Source organism: Odocoileus virginianus, chromosome 28, assembly GCF_023699985.2.
Source record: "Odocoileus virginianus isolate 20LAN1187 ecotype Illinois chromosome 28, Ovbor_1.2, whole genome shotgun sequence".
Taxonomy (NCBI): Eukaryota; Metazoa; Chordata; class Mammalia; order Artiodactyla; family Cervidae; genus Odocoileus; species Odocoileus virginianus.
In genome coordinates, this window is record NC_069701.1 from 21,839,334 (window position 1) to 21,864,008 (window position 24,675).

General features: G+C 42.3%; 1 protein-coding gene across 2 annotated transcripts in view; it reads right to left on the reverse strand.

Moving 5' to 3' along the window:
* Positions 1–24,675, reverse strand: part of NELL1 (neural EGFL like 1) — a 1,003,663-nt gene that overhangs the window by 892,369 nt on the left and 86,619 nt on the right. For both annotated transcript variants that reach the window (XM_070457287.1, XM_070457286.1), the window contains exon 3: positions 9,378–9,528. In XM_070457287.1, coding sequence (XP_070313388.1) covers positions 9,378–9,528 — 151 coding nt within the window. The remainder of the gene's footprint in view (positions 1–9,377; positions 9,529–24,675) is intronic.

The window sequence follows — 24,675 nt, forward strand, 5'->3', positions numbered from 1 at the left end:
ATCATTATTTGGGCACAGACCAGATTCCAAACAATCAAGACAGAGACTGCCTAGTTATTCCAGTAACCAGGCTTTCTCATCCTTGGCACACAGTTAGAACCAATTTCCCAGTAATGGTCAATAAAATGTGGTACAGGCAATGCATGACACTTCCAGGATCAGCCCTTAAAGCTATCCAGGGAGATTATGACCAAAGTCTAATCATACTAGAAGCTATTAATCTACCTCACTCAGAATGTCATAGTTCAAGGTCATAAAATAAAACACATAGTTGAATAATGCAACTAAGATGCTACACAAAGGTTTATCTGTGTAAACACAAACTACACATCCTTTTAAGATGTTTCCCCTCAGAAAATAAAAGTAGTGAGTATATACAGGTACCAGAAAAGATTTTCACTCTCATTATCTTACAGCACATATTATACATCTTTAATTAACCATAAAAACCAGAAGTCATCCATTAAGTACTTCTTCATTTAATCACTTCGAAATTTTTAAATATTCCTCTAACTTAGATCAAAAAGAGGAAGTTAAATTGAAATTTAAGAACTGTAGAAAAGAACTGAAAATGAAAACAGTATATAGCAGTATCCATGGGCTGTATCCAAATGATACTCATAGGAAAATATAAAGTCTTCAGTGATTTTACCAGTAAACAGAAAATACTGAAAACAAATGAACTAAACATCAAAAGAACCAGTAAAAATACCAAAGCGATTGAAAAAGAGGCAAGAAGAAAAAAAAAAATCAATGAATTTAAAGTGAAAAAAATGGCAGACCTCAATAAAATTTAAGAACTATTTCATTAAAAAGGTCAATAAATTACACAATCCATGATGAACTTCACCAAGAAGGAAATATATATATTTCATATTACAAGTTAATGAAGAAATAACCACAAATATAAAAATTTTATTAAGTAAAGGAATATAATGTCCAACTATTTGCCCAAAAGAGGGAGATCTCAATAAAACGTATGATTTCAACAAAATGTAAATTGGTCCACAGAAGAGTCTAAAATTAATTAAATAGAACAATACCATAAAAGAGATGAGAAATGAACATTTTTAGTAATAAAAGATTTCCCAGCCTCCCCAAACACAAATTATCAGCCCACATTATTTTCAGGCAAATTCTATCAGAAACATTTATAGAAGAGCTATTGCCTATATATTTAAACTAGTCTAGAGCATAAAATTCAAAAAGCTTTGAATTAAATCACATAGTCAGTAAAACCTACTGTATTTCACTTATGAGTTAAAAAGTATTTAATGAGTTTAAAGTGTTTAGAACAATGTGTAGCATTTATCAGCACTTAAATTAACATTACCATTTTATTATTATTAATATTGATGCAAAAATCTTAAACATTAGTAAATATAAATTTAAGGATTTCAGAAATAATTCAACTTTATGGACTCAATGTAATTAATGTTAATAAATGAAAGAAAATAATAATTATCTCAAAAGGTATCCAGAGAGGGTGTTTAATAAAATTTTACAGCTATTTATAATTTTTTGGCCTTTTAAATCAGATGACGACTTTATGTGTGTATATATATATACAAAACACACACACATATATATACTATATACACATATATATAAGTGAGATTGATTTAATAACATGTAACAGCCATTCATGATCTTTTGACCTTCCGGTAAATCAGGAACAGAACTGTTTCCTTTACATGGTAACATGTATGGGTGCATATATGAATATATACATATACACATGTAAGATAGATAGTTTCTAATCTATCAGACATTATATTAAACAGACAAGGAAAATATTAAGATAGTATTGTCTGCTGCTTCTCTGACTTTAATGAGGACCTTTAATCTCAAGAGTCTAGCCAGTATCATAAGACAACAAAAAGGGATAGCTACTATAAATACTGGAATGAGAGAGACAAAACTCATTATTATCAAGTTACAAAATAGTATACTTAGAATCAAGAGGGATCATCTGAAAAAAACGAAAACAAAAAAATTTAAATGCCTAGTGCCTGTGGAGTAAGTCACTTCAGTCATGTCCAGCTCTTTGCAGCCCTGTAGACTGTAGTCCGCCAGGCTCCTCGGCCCACAGGGATTCTCCAGGCAAGAATACAGGAGTGGGGTTGCCAGGCCCTCCTCCAGGGGATCTTCCCAACCCAGGGAAGAAAGCCGGGTCTCCTGCACTGCAGGCAGATTCTTTACCATCTGAGTAAGTCACCAGAGAAGCAAACGCCTAGTACATGATACATAATCAACAAATGTTAGCTAAAAAAACACTATTCCACATAGCTCACATAGCCTAAAAGTCTAATACAAAAACCAGACCAAAGACATCAAAAGGAAACCACAAATCATTCTTTCTCATGAATATAGATACAAATATTAAAGTACTATCAAATCAAATCCAGGAACATATGAAAAGAACTATATCCCACATGACTAAGTGGGATTTACCCAGGAATGCAATCTTGCTTTAATGTCCAAAATCAACTAGTATAATATCCCACATCAGTAGAATAGGATAAAACTACATGATCATCTTGATAGATACAGAAAAGCACTTGAAAAAAGTTAATACTCTTTCATGATAGAAAACATGCAAACTAGAAATGGAAGAGAACTTCCTCAACCTTATAAAAGCATGTTAGGAACAGAATGAAATTTCTTCAACCTGGTTAAAAGCATCTAAGAAAATCTACAACTGACATCACACTTCATAGTGAAAAATTGAAAGCTTTCCTCCTTAAGATCAGAAACAAGACTATCTGTTCCTATCACTTCTACTCAACATTGCACTGAAAGTTCTACTCAGAGCAATTAGTCAAGAAAATAAAAGGCATTCAGACGAGACAGAAATAAAGCTATTTGTAGAAGATTTGATCTTTTAAGTAAAAATTTAAGAAATTTTTTTAAATTATTAGAATAAAATAAATCAGCAAAGCTGCAGGATACAAGATTAATATGCAAAGACCAATTTGAATTTCTATAAAGTAGCAATGAGCAAACATGAAATTAGTAATTACATTTACAATGGCATCAAAAAGAGTATTTAATAACCATTTTTTAAAAAACATTAACAAAAAGTCATGCAAAACTTATACTCTGAAACTACAAAACACTGTTGGAAAAAAAATAACCACCACCTAAATAAATGGAAAGACATTTTAAGTCTATGGATCAGTTGACTTAATATTGTTCAGATGGTAATGACCCCCACACTGATCTATAGAGTCAATGCAATCCCTTTCAAAGTCCAGCTGATAATTTTGCAGAAACTGAAAAGCTGGTCATAAAACTCATATGGAAATTCAAGAGAACTAAAATAGCCAAAACAATCTTGAAAAGGAAGAAACAAAGTTGCACGACTCACACTTACCAATTTCAAAACTTAACACAAAGCCAAATCATTAAAACAGTCCTGGCATATGAATAGACATATATATCAATGGAATAGAATTTGAGACTCCAGAAATAAACCTTCATGTTTATGTGCAATTGATCTTCAACAAGGTTACCAAGAAAATTCATTGGTCTTCAACAAATGGTGCAGGGACAACTGGCTATCCACATATAAAACATCAAATTGGACCACTACCTCACACCACATATAAAACTGACTCAAAATCTATCGAAGATCTGAACATAAGTATTAAGCCTATAAAACTCTTTAAAGAAATCATATGCAGTAAATCTTCAGACTCAGGATTAGGCAATAGTTTCTTCGAAAAGAAGTACAAGCAACAGAAGAAAAACTGAACATCAAATTTAACAGTTTTTTTGCCTTCAAGTATATCATGAAGAAAATTATAGGATCTACAGAATGGCAGGGGGGAGATCTATAAATCATATGTAATAAGGGACTTGTACCTATAAAACAACTAATACAAAATCACAAAGACAAACAACCCAATTAGAAACGGACAAATTCTCTGAATAGACAATATTCCAAAGAGGATGTACAGCAGCCAATAAGTGCCCGAAAAGATACTCAACATTGTCTGCCATCAGGAAAATCTAAATGAAAATCGCAGTGCAGAGAACATACTGTATATCTAAGGGACCAATACTCAACAATTCTCAGTGGTTACCTAAATGTGAAGGAAATCCAAAAAAGCAGGGATACATGTATACATACAGCTGATTCACTTTGTATACACCAGAAACATAACATTGTAAAGTAACTGCACTGCAGTTAATAAAAAGTCACAATGCAATATCACTTCACATCTACTACAATGACTATATCAAAAAGAAAGTTAACAAGAATGTGGAGAAATTGGAACTCTCATACACTGCTGGTAGAAATGTAAAATGGTGCAACCACTTTGAAAGACAGTCTGACAATTCCACAAAACAATTAAACATAGTGACTACTTGATTCAGCAAGTCCACTCCTACTTAAATACCAAGAGAATAAAAATATATGTCCACACAAAAATTTGTACAGGAAAGCTCATAGAAACATTATTCATAATAGCCAAAAAGAGGAAACAACTGCAATGCCCCATCAATTGATGAATGGATAAATAAAAGGTGTATCCAAACAACGCAATATTATTCTGCAATAAAATGAAATGAACTACTGGCCCACACTACCAACATGAAAGAACTTTGAAAACATTCTAAATAAAAGAAGCCCCTACAAAGGACCACATATTGTATGATGCCATTTATATAAAATGTCCAAATAGGCAAATCCATAGAGACCGAAGACTATTGCCAAAGGCTGGGGGAATGATGAGGAGATGGTGGAGTGACAGCTAAGAGGTGTGAGATTTCTATGGGAGATAATGAAAACCAGATCTTTATTACCTAAAGCCAAGTGCATTACAGATTCAGAGTTAATCCTTTATAGTAATACTTCCCCTTGATTAGACTAAACAAACATGGAGAAAGGCACCATAGAATTAAGAAGTGGAAGGAAATGTTTTATATTTCCCCATTTATTTTGTTTGAGTCAAAACCTGAGGTTTTCCTATTACAATGAAAAATAGTCATATGATTTCCATTCAATGATCCTCAGGTTCTATTAGAAACCTGCCAGGAAAGTAAGAAGAGGGAGCCTCAGATGACTCTACATGATACCAAAAGGGTTTTCAAAACCTTTCTTAAAATAAGACATGGATTTTTTTAGATTCCAAAAGAGAAATCCATAAAATAGTGTTTCAAGGCTTAGGATTCGACAAAGAAAGGAAATATATTTTTTAAGCGTTGTGCACGTAACATACACTCTATTTTTTCATGCTTACCACCATCCTGCAAAGTAGATGATTATCCCCATCTACAGACAAGGAAATTGAGGTTCCAAGACATTCCATGGCAGGTATGGCAAAGCTAAAAGTCAAACTCCAGGCTCCACGACATCTGACTCTGGAGCTCTCCTATATCGGCTGCCTTTCCACTCACTTCTCATCTGCTTTGGGAAGCTCTCTGCTTCCCCTGAGAACCATTTGAAGACACTGTACATTCTATTTCTGGACATTTGTATGACCCTCAGGCGGAGGAGGCCCTCACACTCAACCCCTAAGCCAGTGAGGCAAGGACATGACCTTCCCAAGTCTGTGAAGCTGAGACTGGCTTGACATCTCCACCCTTGGGCAAGAAACCTACGCTTTCTCCCAACCTACAGAACACAGTTACTCTAACCCATACCTGCTCACCAACACATACACCAGCTTGCTTTCTCCAGGCTGACCCAGAAACAGCCAGCTCACTGTACTGCTGGCAGCATCCTTACTGAAGGCTCAGGGTCCATCACATCCCTCTGAGGCTGAGGACAAACTTAACCACTGAAAAGACACAGAACGGTTGATCCTCACCTCTGCTGGAAATGTGCATGAAAAGACCCTCGGCTCCAGCCAAACTGGTCTATTCTCTGCTCTTTTCTCTTTACCAAAAAAAAAAAAAATCTGTTTCCTTAATTTCTCCCCCGTGAGACTGTCCACACTGTTCTCCCTACTCAATACCCTTCCCTTTCCCTTATCTGCGAAACTCAGCCTGTTCAGGAGTCTCCCCTCTAGGTCGTCTTCCTTAACTTAATATACCGAATTCACTGAACCTAACACCTTTCCATCATTTTTTGCCTATTTAGGTTGACATATCAAAAAGTAGTATAAGGAAGGCTTACTGAACTCTGGGTCCCCAGTATAGACTCCGACATGAGAATGTGAGAGCAAGTGATCTATTAAAGAAGTGCTCCCAGGACAGGGAGGGAGTGAAACAGGAAGTCGCAGCCTCAGCCTGTTTCCTGGTCACTCTGGGGGATGAGTGAAGCCTCAGAGGCTGACTGGTCTCCAGGCATCCAAGGCCAAGAGACCAGGCTTCCATACTCCACGCTCACGAGTCAGTCGTTGACTTCAGGCTGCCTGGGGAGGGAGTGAACTCCCACACACTTCCACTCCGAGTATAGTAGGATGAAGAGGCTACAGAAGCTGATGTCCAGTGCTCTGAGGCAAGGTGTCAGGGGCCAACCTTCGGAAACAGAGTCCATCGAAGGCAGGTGAAGGGCACACCAAACCTACACAAGCGATCTGAGGGGGTCAGGGACGGTGGAATCATGTCCGCAGCCAGGTCAAGGTGGGGCGGCTTCATGGGCACGTGACCAGTGTACCTGCACAGGATTCTGCCCTCAGAAGGGTCCCACGCTTCTGGTTTAAGAGTCTGTAGTCACTGTCTTGAAATGCTTAGTAATTTTACCTTTGCCTGCATTTCCTAAGTGAGGCCTGGGGGCACTGTGGAGCACACAGTGGGCAGGCTTGGTTCATGTGCAGCCCTGCGTCCCACCACCTGCCACCTCCCTGGGACCAGTTCTCAGCCACTGGCTCGGCTGCCCCCGCCCTTCCCGCATGCTCCGCCCAGTAACTCTTGCCACCCTCTGCCTGGGCAGTTACTGCTGCGTGGGCTTGGGGATTCCAGCATTCTCCCACCACTGTCCACTAGGAGAGGAGGGGGCACAGAATCAGTTTGGGGGAGCCACATAATCTTGAAATTAGCTACACACTGCCTTATAACGCCAGTGTAATGCTTTTCTATTAATAGCTTTTTTTTTCCTTAGTTTTTTGTGTGGTCATGCCCTGCTTCCCACGCCAAATGCTTAGATTTTGTTTCTTTCATTTCCCCAGAAAAAAATTTGCAAAGCACCTAGAACAGAGTAGGTGCTTCGTAAGTATTTTCAGAGGATTAACATAAAGTTGGTGTTACATTAAAACTGGCAGGGAGGTTCCGATCCAAGATGGTGACTTAAGAAGATCCTGAACACACGTCCCTCAATTGGCACACTGGGTCTACAGCTACCAATGGAACAACTGCCTCTGGAGAAAACCTGAAGACTGGCTAAGGATGTGGGCAAATGAGAAAAAAAAAAAAAAAAAAACTACACTGAAGCAGATAGGAGAGGGTGGGACATAATCTCACCATAAATCCCACCCTCATTCAGAGACCCACAGTCAGGAGAAATTAAAAACCTAGAACTTCTTTTTAAGGGGCAAAGAGTTTGAACTCCACAATAGGCAGCCCAGTTCTTAAGACCTACACCTAAGAGACAAGCCTCCCACAATGCCTAGCTTTGAAAACCAAAGGGATTCCTGTTCCCAGGACCGTCAAGGCTATAATGATCAGAGAACAGCTCGAACCTGGGATCCATCCACCTCGGGGGCCCAGGTCAGAGGCAGCTCATTTGCTTACAATAAAGCATTGGCTTGAGGCGGCTGCTGCTGCTGCTAAGTCGCTTCAGTCGTGTCCAACTCTGTGCAACCCCATGGACTGCAGCCCACCAGGCTCCCCCGTCCCTGGGATTCTCCAGGCAAGAATACTGGAGTGGGTTGCCATTTCCTCCTCCAATGCATGAAAGTGAAAAGTGAAAGTGAAGTCACTCAGTCATGTCTGACTCTTCACGACCCCATGGGCTGCAGCCGAGCAGGCTCCTCCATCCATGGGATTTTCCAGGCAAGAGAACTGGAGTGGGTTGCCGTTGCCTTCTCCTTGGCATGAGGGGAAGGCATCTAATCTAACAGGCATATTCAGGGGCCTGCCGTAACACTCTCCAGGAGGAAGACAGACCATGTCAGAGTTCTCCCTCTGCCAACTCCAGGCGCGTCAGTATACAGAGAGCTTTTGCACCATGCAGTGCCCTGGGTTGGTTGGTTGGTTTACAGCTGCCACCCAAGGGACACCTTTCATTGCCCAACCCTGGAGCCAGGCTCCTGGATCCCCTGGAACTGTAGCAGCTGACGACAGTCCCTGGCAGGCTACCACCCCCAGGGCACTGCACACACAGCAGACTGAAACGCACCCCAGGTCTTTCTGAGAGGGCGGCCTACTTACTGGTCAGGAGCTCCGGCTACAGAGCAAGCTTCCGGTTTGGCCCGCTTACGGGGGCCAAGAGAGGGGGCTCTCAGGGAACAGAGGCCTGCGGACATAGTCTTTCTCCCCTCTCCTGCTTTGCTCCTGCTTACCAGTATATCCCAGAGAGGCCCTTACACCTCGTCTTAGATTATCTAAGTACTTCAAACTCCCTAACAGAGGGACCTTTCAAAATGAAAACCCTTATATGGCTTCCCATTATCTATGGGGTCTTTAGTCCAAGTTTTGTGACATGGCATCAAAGCTTTGAAAGGATCTGACTTTCTGCCTGCCTGTGTAACACCACCCATCGCTGACTACCCCAAACATCTCAGCTCCATCCCCACACACACTTACATGCAAACCACTTACCTGTTCCATCCTCAAATCACAACAGCCTCTTTCTGGAATGCTTTTCTTCCTATTCCATACTCCCTCCTATACAGCCTGCCAAGTATCTACTCACTTGATTTCCTTATCAACCATCATCCTTTCTTGGCTTAAGACAAAGCTTAGGAGAATCGACAGCAACTACTTTTATCCCCGAAACACAAGTTTCCAGCACTGCGTCTACACTTCTTCATGACATTCATTTGTCCTACTAATGGGGACATAATTTGTCCTTCCTTCCCTACTAACTTCTGTGATGTGATCCTTAGAATAAAAATTCTATACTATTCATCTTAATATTCCCAGTATCAAGCACAGTTACTATAAAATAAACACAATGAAGCTCTATTGGAAGTTGTTGGTAAATATAACTAATTAACTTGGTGACCTAAATCTGATGGATAGAATGTGGTTTTATATGAGTGAAGTCTATCAGGTGAGAAAGACACTCACAAGTGGTCCTTGCAAAGCAAACAAGAAAGCCACTTCACCCAAAGTAAATTCTTAACGCAAAGTTAAGTCCAGGAACATGATCAACGGCCGCAAGGTTTCATCCAGCCAAACATTTTCCTGGAGTTGCACGCTTTACATTTTGTGTAGTGCGTGAATTCCAGGTAGACCCTGAGAAGCAGACGGCGCCTGCTTACCCGTGTTCCACTTCTCGAATGGACAGGATCACTCCCGACGTCGATGGCTTCTGCTGCACAGTGGCCAGAAAGGTGAACTCACTCTTATTCCGGAAGAGCTGGATTAATTTCTCACTCACATGAGGGGCTGCGTGGATCTCTCTTTCTGCATCTAAGGGGTCAAGGAGGAGAAGAAGGGGTAAGAAGAAACACAGATGGGAAAAGAGGAGGGGGAATACGAGAAGGAAAAGGAGGAAAGACATACGGTTAAAAATGCCTTGTCCGGAGGATCCAGGGTCCCTTTCCCCTTTGCCCTTCTTGTCAATAGTTTCCATTTTCCGGCGCCGCCCACCAATCCACAGGGCTGCCCGCACTCAAGGCAAAGCCCGGAAATGCTGGCCCGGCCATCGTGCCCACTTGTCACTTTGACAAGTCCACAATTGGCCAGTCAGTGATTTTCTGACAGGGATTTTGATGGGACAGGGAGCAATTTGGCCTGCTGCAAACAGATTAGGTTGCTGAAAATAGAGTGAGAGGCAGTCAGATAAATGAGGTCCAAAATTCAGAAAATCCTGAGTCTAATAGCATCCAGGGCCACTCAGCAGGCTCTCATTTCCCATTTCCTGTGGCCTCAGCTTCTATCTCTCCACACACATCTAGGGAAATATGTCCTGGCTTTGTGACCAGGAGAGATTTACTAGAGCTAATAATGCCAGACAACTGTGCTTTTGCTAAAAGAATAAATACAAGGCATGCTCAGGATCCATCAGCGTGCCTGGAATTTCTGTGCACATCCAGTAGATGACTGTCCTCATGAAATATTTATTAAAGTTTAGGCCAATTCTGCAGGTCTAGAGGTGTGTGAGTTCGGTGAATCCTGCTCCTAGACAGGAATCTTTCTTTCTGCAACATCCGCATAATGAGAGAGATCCCTCATTTCATACTCAGACTCACCCTTGTCATGATAAAACTGGGTGCCACACCACTATTTTACACTATACTTTCTGGCACCAGAAAGTGGGCACCAAGGCAGTGGAATTAGAGAAAAGTATTCAGAAGATTGGTGGCCTTCTCTCAAGTCAATGTCCTCTGCAAGTGATAGGGTGATACAGTGATACATATGCTAACTACTTGGGTATTTCTCCAGGACTGCCTGAGGAACCCTTGAGAAACATATTATAAAACTGCATTACTTACAATAGCCAAGATACAGGAAACAAACTAAGCGTCCATCAACATACGGATGGGTAAAGACGCTGTGGTGTACATACAACAGAATCCTACTCAGCCGTAAGAATAGAATGAAATACCGCCATTTGCAGAAACATGAATGGACCTGGGCATTATGCTAAGTAAAATAATCCAGACTAAGACAAATACTATATGATATCACATCTGTGGAATCTAAAAAATACAATAATCTAGTGAATATAACAAAAAAGGAGCAGACTCACAGACAATCAACTAGTGGTCACCAGAGAAGGTGGGGGGAGTGACTATACAGGGTGGGAGAGGGGAGGCATAAACTCTGTGGTGTAATATAGGCTCAGAATGTACTGTGCAACACAAGAACATGGCCACGATTCTGCGGTAACTGTAAATGGAAAGGAACCTTTAAAAACTGTATAAAGAGTTTTTTAAAAGAAAAGAAAAACATAGAACTACAAAGGCCATGTTGCCCAAGAAATATCACAGTCTCGTGTTAGAACATTGAACCACCTCATTCTAAAGAGTGGCTTTTAAACAAAAAGAAACCCTCAAATTCTTGACCTCAGGCCTCAGTCTTCTCAACTGCAAAATGAAGGGGATGGACTAGGTTGATGCCTCACAGTCCCCCCGCCCCCAGCTTTATCGCCTATAATCCTACACATTGCCATTTCAAGTTTGCAGCACAGAAAAGAACACAGTCTTCCAGATGTAGGAGTCTAGGCTACAGATGGTGGCAAGTGAGAAATTAATTATTTCCTGCCATGTCAGTAAATAAAGCATGCACAGTCAACAGCAATTGCAGCCACCGCAGAAGGTAAGGTGGTGAGCCCTTCGGAAGGTGAATGGAAGCGGGTGAGCAGGTGAGGGAACTCAGGAAGGGAAGAATCTCTGCTATTAATAGCAGCCATCAGACTACAGCCACTCCCCACAGTTTCCCCTGAGAAACCTCAAGATGGGAAAACAGGATACTGGCCCTCAGATACGTGAGGTGTGTAGGAATGATTTCAGGGAGCCCAGACTCTTGCATCTTTCCATACATAGAAACGCACTAAATTCCTTAACTTGGGTTACCCGGTTTTCTTTAATTTAAAATAATCTTTTGACTTCAAACTACCTACCTTTGGTTGCAAAATTTCTACATAACCTGGCCCCTCTCCTCACCTCCTTGGAGCAGTTCCCTCAGGGTTAATTGAGGTGCTGCCTCCCAGGCTTAAGTCCTAAAAATTTCCAGTGAATAAAACATAATGAGTTTGAGTAAGCTCCGGGAGCTTGTGATGGACAGGGAAGCCTGGCGTACTGCAGTCCACAGGGTCGCAAAGAATCATGACTGAGCGACTGAACTGAACTCAACTTTTAGGTTGTGACTAATCTTTTTACGTCCACAGGAGTAAGGTTGGTCCTCTACTAGAGAATGACCCAACCCAAGAACACTCTACCCACAAAACACCTACCTGAGTGTCATTTGCCTTCCTGCCTAAAGAAAGGCCTTCCCTACTTTACTATTAAGTGGTATGCTGTCAGGCTTCTGCCAAGGGCTGATATAAGTCACTTAGGAAATACTTCTATGCCTTTTACAAAATTCCAGCCAAAGACTATCCATTGTTGCTGTTATTCAGCTGCTAAGTTATGTCAGACTCTTTGTAACCCCATGGACTGCAGCACACCAGCCTTCCCTGTCCTTCACTATCTCCCGGAGTTTGCTCAAACTCATGTCCATTGAGTCGGTGATACCATCCAACCATCTCATTCTCTGTCGTCCCCTTCTCCTCCTGTCCTCAATCCTTCCCAGCATCAGAGTCTTTTCCAATGAATCAACTCTACACATCAGTTGGCCAGTGTACCAGAGCCTCAGCGTCAGTCCTTCCAATGAACATTCAGGATTGATTTCCTTTAGGATTAATGATTTGAAAGCATCATTTCTTCAGTGCTCAGCATTCTTTTTTTTTTTTTAGTTGGAGGCTAATTACTTTACAATATTGTAGTGGTTTTTGTCATACATTGACATGATGGTCCAACTCTCACATCCATACATACACTAGTGGAAAAACCATAGCTTTGACTAGATGGACCTTTGTCAGCAAAGTGATATCTCTGCTTTTTAATACACTGTCTAGGTTGGTCATAGCTTTCCTTCTAAGGAGTAAGAGTCTTTTAATTTCATGGCTGCAGTCACCATCTGCAGTGATTTTAGAGCCCAATAAAATAAAATCTGTCACTGTTTCCACTTTTTACCCATCTATTTGCCATGAAGTGATGGGACTTTCCATAAAGATATTCAAAACCTATTAAATGTATGGACAAATCACTCTGCAAACTAGAGACCATTAGCCATTGTTTGTTAATGTTACTTTTATTATTATTACTGCTGGGCAAAGAGCCTTGCAATCAGTTTCACCTAGAATTTAGTGCCAGGTAAAAAGTCTTGATTGAGATTAACATCTAGATTTATTTTTTTTCCTTTTTGCTACTTCCTTCTTTACTCATCAGTTAGGATTCAACTGATTGGTGGTGGCTGCCTAGAGAGCTCATAGAGGATTCTGAAGCTTAGGCGCAGTGAAAAGAGGGCCATGATTAATCAGAAGGCTGACTGGGGGAATGATGAATATCAGACTAGTTACAGGTGTCCTCACCTCTCAATTTTCCCTGAGGGATATGATCAAATCTGATGGCCAATGACCCCAAAATTTTACATCTGCAACCCTAACCTCTCCTTTAAGTAACAGACTCATATATGTAATGTCCTCCTGACTATCTCCATGTGCACAGCGAATATCATTTCAAGTTGTATCCACCACTGAGCTCTTTTTCTCTCCAATGACCCTCTACTATCTCCTAGAGTTCCCAGTCCTGGCAAATGGAACAGCCCACTTCCTAAGGTCAAAACTGTCCTCGATTTTTTCTTTTTCTCCACCCTCTGTATTCAATCCAAGAACATATCATGAGGGCTCCAGCAGCTGGCATCTGTTTATTTCTTCCTGGCCCCACTCTTAAACTTTCGTTCAAGCTGCCAGCATCTCTCCAATAGCGTCCTCAAGGTCTCCACGCTGCTTTCCCTCCACTGTCGCCCACACACAGCCCAAGTGCCCTGCTTAAAGCAGAAGCCAGGGTCACTTCCATCTGCTGCATAAAACCTTCCACTGGCTTCCCATCGCTCCGAGGGTGAAATCAGGCTCCTCAGCATGGCCTGCATGGTCATACACAAATTAACTCTTGCCTACCTCTCCCTTCTCCAGCTTTCACTGCATATGCAACCTTTTGGTCACTCCCTCCAACAAAAGCCCCATTAATGTCTTATACGCCACTTTGGTGATTTACCCACCTATCATGTACTGTGATCAATTATTTCCTGTATCACTTATCATAACCTTGTTCCAGGTTTCTTACTTTACTTCCTTTCTTTCCTCCCTCAACTGTAAGATTCATGAGTGCAGACATACTTATTTATTCCCTGTTGTATCCACAGTTCATAGCGGCTGGCAGGAAACAGGCATTCAATCAAGATTATTGAATTAATTAACTAATGTATTTTCCATTGTGTATCTGCATAGTTGCTAAGTCAGGTCCAATTCTTTGTGACCCCATGGACTGTAGCCTGCCAGGCTCCCCTGCCCATGGGGTTCTACAGGCAAGAATACTGGAGTGGGTTGCCAGTTTCTCCTCCAGGGGATCTTCCTGACCCAGATTCGAACCCACATCTCCTGCCTTGGCAGGCAGGTTCTTTATCACTGAGCCATAAGTGAAGCCCCTAAATCTGAGTTTGTTTCTATTTTGCATGTGTATTCATTTGTATTGGTTTTAAATTGCACATAAGTGATATCATAGAGTATCAAACAAGTCTCTTCTCCATTCTTGGCTGCCCTAAACCCAGTGCAACGATGTGGCACAGAGGTGGTGGGAACAGCATTACCACATAGACAATGGGATCATTCATAGGAAAGCCAGGAATGTTGCCTTCCTGTTATATTTATGGAAATATAAACTTCAAGTAACCACAAATATTATAGTCAGAAAATAGCATGATACCTTTCGGACAACTAGGAGATAAATGAGTACTTATTAAGTGACTATCAAATCAAAATGATTTCCAGTGCCAGTTCAGCCTATTCCTCTTTGTAGGACACTCCAGCTAATGCACTAATCCAGCCCAACCCTCCTAGAAAGCTGAATGTGTCTTTTACCAGCTTTTCTCATTTCCCATTGTAAATAATTGGCATGTTGAAGTAAAGAGATCCCATTAACACTTAGAGTGAAATGTTAAAAAAAAAAAAGAAACATCTACTTTGATAAATTGAGATTTTATGTACATTTTCATTTTTTTAAAATAAAGCTATTTCAAAGAAATGTTTACCATACTTTAGCCACTAAAAAATATAAGAAATCCTACTCCTTTTACAATAATAATTGGAACAGGTTTCAAAGAACTGAAGACTAAGTTCTGCAGAAAACTAAGCTGTGTGATCTTAGATAAGACACTTGACCTCTCTAATCCTCACACACCATATCTTAAAATTTAAACCACTGAACTCCATGGTCTCCAAGTTGTTTCCTAGTGCAATAGTTCTGTGAATCAGTTTCCCCTGCTCCTAAGTCACAAGCAAGATGGTGCTGAGGGCATTTCCCATCTATAAAAAACCCAGGTTCCATCATTTTTCTGCCAATTTTCTGAGACAACAATAAACACTGTGATCAATTTCTGAAAACAGTGTATGTCACCTATTTTGCAGTAGCCTGATTTTTTTCCCCTAGAGTTAAAGGGGCAACTGATGAAAACCAGTTAGTGAGAACCTATCATGAATATTACACTTCTATATGTATGGAACCACTGCAATGTGTGTTTGCTGCATTATGTGAGAATATTCAGTTCTTCTAGAGAGAACAAGAAAAATAAGCGGGATTTATAAAACTCGTGTGTGTGTCTGTGTTAGTTGCTCAGTTGGGTCTGACTCTTTGTGACCCCATGGACTGTAGCCCTCCAGGCTCCTCTGTCCATGGGGTTTTCCAGGCAAGAATACTGGAGTGGGTTGCCATGCCCTCCTCCAGGGGATCTTCCCAACCTGGGATAAACTCATAGACGTGTTAAATATAGATAGAAATTTAGAAATCTTTGAAATGTGCTAAACATATATCCAATAAGTGGACCATAAGTATGTTGAATGTAGATAAAAAGGACTGAATAAGAGTATCACTTATAAACAGAAGGGGGTGGGAGGACCAAGTCATAATGTTCAATAGCCCCCTTCAGAACGGCAGCTGTGTCATCTCTAAATCTGACATCCATCTCTGACACCCGTTCTATCCCCACTCTGGTCCGACCTCTACTCTCTCTCTCAGAAATATTAATAGAATCCATTGGTGCTCACCGAATTAACTGGTGAACTACAGCTGTGGTCAGGCATATTTGCCAAGTCTCCCCATTAAGAGGAAGCCATTGGTGCTAGGCACCTCCTATCTGCTGAACCTCTTTTTAATAACCTCAGATACTGTCCATGTAGCCACAGCATCAGAGAGGAGACTGAAAGACTGAATAGAGGACCAATGCATGACCCAGGGACCCGGTGGTTAGCCCATCCTTCTCCCCTGACCCCTAGCAACTCTAGGTTCCCTGCTTCCTTCTGGGTATTTTTAATTGATCTGATAAGCCACATGATTCAGGCCTGAATTTGGCCTACCTGTGAGGCTTTCAATTTTGTGACTTCTGGGAGTATCCTTGGAGGTGACCATCGCACCAAGGTAATTTCCTACATAACCACCACTTATAGTGAACATTTTACACTTTAAAAAAGAGAGAGAAAAGACAATGTCATTCCAAATACTCAAGAGGTTTGCCTGATTTAGTTAAGAAGTGCTAACTCAGCAGCAAGGGTTAAGTGCTTTTTCCTTCCTAGGATCAAATGGCTCTACTTAGATTATTTTCAAGAAAGACTAAAAATGCTAATATGATGATTAACCATCAGTTAAAAAACCATGCTAGGTGAAAGAGGACGCTGAGGAGTGGAGCAGGAGAGAAATTAAACAATGGTATTCACAAGCTCTTCTCTACCTAATCGAGAAGCAACTTCATTTCCCTTTTCCTTGACATGCAGTGCAAGCAAGGTGATGATTTTTGTTGTCAGCAAACATACCTGTGTTTACTCTGTGCCAGGTACCAGCGAAAAGGTCAAAACACAATTTCTGCCATCAACGCTAACTGCATAAGCAAGACAGTTACTTGGTAAAAACCAAGGCACAAAAAAAGAAAGGGGGCCTGGGGATGACATCACATAAGATGCATCTTTGAGGATGAGTCAAAAAGATGAACAAGCATTTACTAGACAGGAGAAACAGAAAGAAGAGGGCATTCCTTGCAGATCACGTTGAAGCTTTCATTACCCATGTGTTTTCCATTATCCTAGCATTCCTCTTTCTTTGCAAGCCTCTCTCCCTAAAAGTCTCAGCAGGAAAGCAACTATTCAACATAGTATTGGAAGGAACTCTCCCCTGATCAGTGAGTCAAGAGAGCAAAAACAGCAGAAGTAGGACAATACAAACACACCAGGGCAGCCTTGACTGATGAATTCAGGCAACATCTTGGTAATCACAGCATGTGTACACTAAGAATTTCAACACGTGGCAGAATCCTGTTATAGACATGGCACATCCTTCTAGCCAGAGTCCCACATAAGCTTGTGGTTAAGATTGCCCTGAAAGGTAAAGCAACACTTGCTAAATTGAAATGACAGTCGGCTTCTCATTTCTAAGTAGAGAAGAAACTTGCCGTTTCAGAACTGCCAACTCTCCAGAGGTCAAGTGCTGCTGTGTGAAGAGAGGTACGTGTCCACTGTTAGGTCCTGGGCCCTTCTCTGAGAACTTTAGATCCTACTGATCTAAGCACTTTCAAAGCAGCCAAAGTCACAGGCAGAAAGTAGGAACACCAAGAGCCTCCCACTTAATGTGTAAGGGATTTCTATCTCCACTAACAAGTTCACAATAATATCCCATTAAACGTCCATTAGCTCCAGAAGCCAGAATAATAAAAAGCCAATATGTGTATGGCATATTATGGTACAAGGGCAGAGTTAACTACATTACACGTATTCTCTAATTACAATAATCTGAGGAATAGCCATTACTATTTTTCCTACTTTACATTTGAGAAAACTAAGTTTCACAGAATTTAAATGATTTTCTAAAAAGGTATTGGGCTAGGAGTCCATGGTTCTGAGATTCCAACCTGGCAGGCTGGTTCCATATGCTACACTCTGCGCTGTGCTAGGTCTACTGTTTGCCAGCACGTACGATCTCAGCGCTTGGTACATGTGGGAAAGGGACACATCATCATATACCCAGGGCCTGACACTATACTCTCTCAGGAAACACTGATGAACAACCTATTTGCACAACCCCTGAGCTAAATAGCATTCCCCCATTTTATAGGTAAGGAAGCTGAGGCACAGAGTCAAACTCTGAGCACAGACAACGGCTTGCCCAAAGTCACGCAGCCTGTGACTCGAGACAAAACTGAGTCCTCAGCAGAGTCGATCAGAACACCCCATGGCATTCGCCTGCTTCTGTTGGCTTCCATTCTCTTTTCCTTCCTGTCTCTTACCCACTGCGTCCTGCACTCCAGCCACACAAGCTCCTGTCTCTTCTTCCCAGGCCCATGTTCCCTCCCACCCTGGTACATTTCCCATCTGCAGTGACCTCCCTTCCTTCCCTCTTCTGTGGATACCAGCTTAATCGTTACTCCTCCGACCAGCTTTCCCTGATCATCCCAGACCAACCTGTATTCCCTATGTTGCCATCATTGGGCTTCTTATAAATATCAAGGCTTTATGTGTCTAATCATTTTATTGTGCCATCACTTCATTAACAGCTATCATGCCCACTGCACTAAATTCCATAGAAAATGGTTTATCAATAGATACTCGCACTCAGCATGGTGCCTGGTATGTGGTGAAACTTCAAAAGCTATTTGCTGCACTAGTAATATATCTTGATTCTGAAGTCTGGGACCCAACAGAAGAGGTTTACCAAAGACACTCAGTTATAACCCCAACATGCAGAGAAAAATTACAGTAAAATAATAAGCTGCCTAAGAAATAATAAAGCCAGCAAAGCACCCCTAGCTTCTCCATTCAGAGACTAAACCCAAAGAATCCTGTGACACATGGTGCTAATTTTTTAAAATTCCTATGTGACTGAAGAGATTTGGGTGCCCCCATAATTTTACTAATTAGATGAGCATGGTGGGGGAACCAAACTCTTCTTCTCAACATTTAAAAATACCAGTAAGGAAAATCAATGCATGCCCTGGTCACTAAGAAGTTAGCAAACCACCCCTCTTCACGCTGTCTCCCTATGTGTGCTCAGGTGTGTCTGACTCTTTGTGACCCCATGGACTGCAGCCCACCATGATCCTCTGTCCATGGAATTCTCCAGTGAAGAATACTGGAGTGGGTTGCCATTTCCTCCTCCAGGAGATCCCAGGAATTGAACCCGCTTCTCTATGCCTCCTGCATTGGCAGGCAGATTCTTTACTACTAACGCCACCTGGAAAGCCCCCTGTCTCCCTATATTAGCACCATAACCTACCAGTGATCAAGTCTCTCTCCATAATCCTCATACCTCCACCCCCACCTCATTGGAATCCTCAAAACAGAGAGGTAAGGCATGGATGCCAACTCTATCTGAATCACAGGAGAACAAAAAAGTCTGATAAAGATTTTTTTAATAAAGGCTGCATTGTGTAAACTACAAACTTGCAGTTCTAAGATAAGTAAGTTCTAGGGATGTAATACACAGCAGGATGACTGTAGTCAACAATGCCGTATTATGTATTTGAAGGTTGCTAAGAGTAGATCTTAAGTCCTTATCATAGGGAAAAAAAATTTAATTATGCGAGATGATGAACATTAACTAAGCTTATTGAGGTAATCATTTTGCAGTATACATACATCAAATCATTATGCTGTACACTTTAATACAATGTTATATGCCAATTATATCTCATTAAAACTGGGGCGGGTGAGAGGAGGGAATACTTCATTGTATAGCAAAAAAGCTATCTAGGGAGTGGTTATAAATTAGACTGCATATAACCAATGGAAAATTACATAGGATAATATAACATCAAAAGTATTAGAATAACAGAAAATTCCTAGGCAATAATACCAAACAGGGACACAACTGTATGTATATGACATATCAAGTAAATAAAAATGTATTTAGTGATGCATAGCAGAAAGACACAAATGGCCTTCAATCAAAATGTTAACATTGGAAGCTAATCTGGGTGATATTTTTCTTCTTTCACCATGTCTCAATTTTCCAGATCTCCTCTGAGAATTATTGTAAGGAAAAACAATCAATATTATGCTAAAAATATAAGAGCACATTATAGAAACAGGAGAAGCAAAAAGGGCATCAGAAAAGAAAATAAATACCAACTCTCCAGCTTTCAATCATGAAATTGTGCCTCTTTAAATCAATAAGATCCCCCTTAACCCCCCACTCCAGCCAAGCTCAACCAGTTCTGGCTTCCCGTGGAATACCACTCCCCTCCTTAATGCGGAGGACCAGTCAGCTCCCAGAATGGCCTGCTGGGGCATTTCAACACAGACCCCCCTCAGTTCATAACAGCTCAGGCTGATGGGATTTGAGGTCTATTTCGGTAATAACTAGCAGTTGAGTCAAGTGTCACTTTAATCCACACTCATGGTCAAGAGTCCGAGGGTGCAGAGGGATGCCCACCACATCCTGATGCACAGAGGCTGTCAAATACAGGCGACTGTCCTAGCGCACACTGCTCTCTGGGCTCCTGCAGAAGACATGGGGACAGTCCTGGGCCCTGCCCTCTGCCAACTACTCAGGCATTCTTCCAATCATTCGCTCATTAATTCCTCACCTTGAAAACCTTTACTGAACACTCTTCTGAACCAGGAACTATGGACACAGAACTTCAGACACATCTTTTATCTGCCAGGGGCAAAGCATCGAGTAATAAAGCCACAAACAGACGAATAGGAACTGCTCTGTTCTTCAGTTCAGAGGCAGAAGCAAAGTGGGAATTCTTAGGAGGGAATGCAAGGCTAGAATAGCCTGAAACAGGGCCAGAGAGCTTCCCCTCAGAGACCTGATCCTCCCAACAAGGGGCAGTGCAGGGTAGTGGGTAAGCACTCAGGCTGACTGGCTCAGATTCCAGCTTCCCCACATACCAGAAATGTGACCACGGACCCATTAACCTCTCTGTGCCTCAGCTTCCTCATCTGTAGAATGGGAATCAAATTCCATCTATCCCATAAAAGCAGCATGAAGATCAAATTGATTCATACGTGTTAAGCTCTCAAAACAGTGTCTGCCACAGGAGAAGCGCTGGCCAATGGTTAATCTGGAAAACAGCTAGGGCAGGCCCTGAGACCTAGAGGAGGGGGGTGTACGAAGCTATGCCACTCCCCACCGTTCCAGGAGAGCCCTGAAGCCATGGCGGGTTACAGCTGTGGCCAAGCAGAAGGACAACAGGCAGGTGAGCAAGGGTCGCCAGCCATGGCTAGAGGCACGGTGAGTGGTCAGTTCTGACCCTCTCTTAAAAAGCTGGCAGAGCCTATGAAGCTTCCTGTAAATCCAATCTAGGTCTAGTCAACCAACGAACATCCAAACACCTTTGAATTTTTGCTATGTACTAGATTAAATATGCTTAAATATATTTAATCTATTTAAGCAAAGGGCTTAAATATACTTCCTAATTTAGCCCTCACCTGCAGCCCAGCAATATCAGTATTGCTATTCCCATCTTATAAATGGGGTATAGAGAGTTAAGAAGCTCTGTATTTAAGTATTGCCACTGGATTTCAAACTCGGATCTGTCTACTGTCAACCACGACTCACCACTGCCTCTCAGCCCCGATCACCCATCTCAGCCCACCTAGTGCCTGAATTCCGGCTCCACCGTGGAGCCTCCGTGAGACTTAGGTAACTCAGCTTCCTTCCTTCATCCGTGAGTTGCCCCACCTGTAACACAGCGGCAATACTGCCCACATGGCCGGGCTCAGTAAGGAGCCATGGAGTGTCCTACCACATAGCTTGTGCTCTGTATTTCCGCCCCCTGGCCTCTCTTTAGGACATCGTTTCTGAGTCACTTTGCACAGACAGCTTAGAAATCTGCACATGGGAAGTCTGAGCTTTAACACTTACCAGTGGGTTCACACACAGGATCACATTTCACATTCATAACAATCCATTGTGCAAGCATGCATGTGTGTGCTAAGTCACTTCAGTCATGTCCAACTCTCTGCAACCCTATGGACTGTAGCCCCGCAGGCTCCTCTGTCCATGGAATTCTCCAGGCAAGAATACTGGAGTGGGTTGCCATGCCCTTCTCCAGGGGATCTTCCCAACCCAGGGATCGAATCCACATCTCTTACATTTCCTACATTGGTAGGCAGGTTCTTTACCAGTAGCGCCACCTGGCAAGCCCGAAGACCTACTAGGTAGGCATTAATAACCTCACTTCTTTTTTCCCCCATTTATTTTTTTTATTAGCTGGAGGCTAATTACTTTACAATATTGTAGTGGTTTTTGTCATACATTGACATGAATCAGCCATGGATTTACATGTATTCCCCATCCCAATCCCCCCTCCCACTAACCTCACTTTCAAGATAAGGAATCTCTGGCTTGTAGAAGTTACATAATTTGCCCAAGAACTTTTCAGCTCTTTCTGGGTATTTCTGTATGAATTCCCTAGTCCCCAGACAAAGAATCTTTAAACTTCTCCCCTCCACTCCAATGCCAGCTCTCCCCTGTCTAAGGAGCACTCCTCCTCCAAAACCCTCAACCGCTCCATATACTGAGTGCACTCACCAGCCTGCTTGAAGAGTCTGGAGCTGGGGGCTGACCCAAATAGGACTGGTTCCCTTTTGAACAGTCCCAACTCTCAGGCTTAAGAGAGACATTTTCAATGCTATACTGGCCTTGACCTTGCCATATCTACTCCAACTCAACAGTAAACAGTGAGGCATCATGTTCGACCGCAAGCTCTCTAATTTATGATTATTCACTATAAATCATTTTTACATGTTGCTTCGAATGCTGTTCAAGAATAAAAATCTGCCGGCGTTGAAATGCACTGTGATTTTAATATGCAAACCTCCTACAGAGATGATGTCTCATTTTAATTATTGTTTCAGTTTAATGGGTTTTCATTAAATTAGAGGATGGAGCAATTATGAGGGTGAACAGCTAATGTTTCAAAGGTAAGCTCCCGTGGCTCTGTGCACAAAGAGATAGTTGTGGCATCAATGGGCAGAAAGCGACACTCTTCCGGATAAGCCCGTATGCAGCCTGATAGAAAACAACCCTGGCTATTTCTCTTTCCAGCTTCAAAACAAAGCTACCATCTCCTCGCTGGAGAGATGCAAACAGCTCCAAGCATGTGTCTGACTGAAGGTTATCTTTATCACATAATTTTTCTATCAGGAATCCAAGCTCCCCTGTTTATCACGCCAGAAAGCCCTCTTCAGAGTCCACAACCTCAGTCATGTCTGACCCTTTGCAACCCCATGGACTGCAGCCTGCCAGGCTCCTCTGTCCATGGAATTCTCCAGGCAACAACACTGGAGCAAGTAGCCATTCCCTTCTCCAGGGGATCTTCCCAACCCAGGGACTGAACTCGTCTCCCGCATTACAGGCAGATTCTTTACCATGTGAGCCATCAGGAAAGCTAAGTATCAAACCACAGGAAAGTACTCCTGATGAAACAGTCTTCTCCCTCACACGCAAGGAATTTAGCTGGTTCTGTGGATGTATGTCGGACTTCCGACCTCTGGGAAATTGTTCCAACTTCAGAACAGACTGCAATGACCAAAATAATATTAATTAGCAAAGTGGGAGAAGTTCAGTGAGAAATTATTTTGGTGGCCTCCAATATTTTACCTCAGAAACTGCACAAACTTTGCACTTGGGACCAACAGGGTAGAATTACCTCAGACAGAGGTAAAGGAAAGAATGAGTCGTAGGGAATGAGGGGAGGCGCAGAGGTAAAACCTACTCTACTGGGCCCCAGTGGTCAGAGCTAAGGGGTTATGACTCCACACTGGACGGAGTGGGGGGTCTGCATTGCAGAAGTCTGCACCTGGGGAGGGGGAGGGAGCATGGCAAAGCTCACATGTGTGATTTCAGGAATTACCCAGCGGTACAGTGGTTAAGACTCTGCGCTCTCACTGCCGAGGACCTGGGTTCAATCCCTGGTCAGGGGACTAAGATCCCACATGCCTCATAATACAGCAAAATTTTAAAAAAAAAAAAAATTAATTTTTCTTTCTCCCCAGCTAAGTGGAAGGAAAAAGACGGGAACTACAGGAGGTCATTCCAGAAATAATTGGTCTATTAGGGTAGGGCAGACCTGGTCACTATACATGCCAGGAAAGTAATACGGGAACATCTCACTATGCTGTGGGAAGGAGAGAAAAAGCAATCTTTCCCACAGCAAAGAGAAGCACCGGCCCCAGGTAACACAGCAAGAACTAAGTGATGAATGAGGTGCTCGCCCTGCTCAGCACCGCCCCTCCCCAGCCTGCTGCTGACCACCTGTCAGGGCGCACACTTGCTAGCACGGCCGCTGGAGAAGTTCTCTTTGCTCTATTATTTCAAGTGTCCTGAATATTTCCAAAGGGACAGTAACTTGGAACTCCTCGGTAGAATGCTTTCTTTTCAGCTCCTTCCCCCCACCCCCGCTGTCCTAAAAAGCACATCGTCAGCTCCTAGATCACACGTTTTAATCTAATTAAACGCCTTGTTAGCTAATTAGTTCCAGAGTTGCTGCTGGGAAGGTCTCCCTCACTATTTATCTATCTGTGTTGGCCACTGGGTGTGCTTCCCGATTCCTGGAAAAAGTGAGTAATTATTGGCCTTTCAAACTCTGTCCTGAGGAGGGGCAGTAAAGCTCTCTGGGCGCCTGAAACTCCAGGCTTTGAACAGAAGCTCCAGGAAATGTGGGCACTTGTGCAGCAAAGGGCCTTTGGTGTGGTTTATCACAGACTTGAAAACTGACCTCTTCAGAGATGTTTTCCGATCCTATTTAACCCTTAAGACAAACTGTTGGAGCTGCTGCTTGCCTGACCTCAAAGTCAACCGC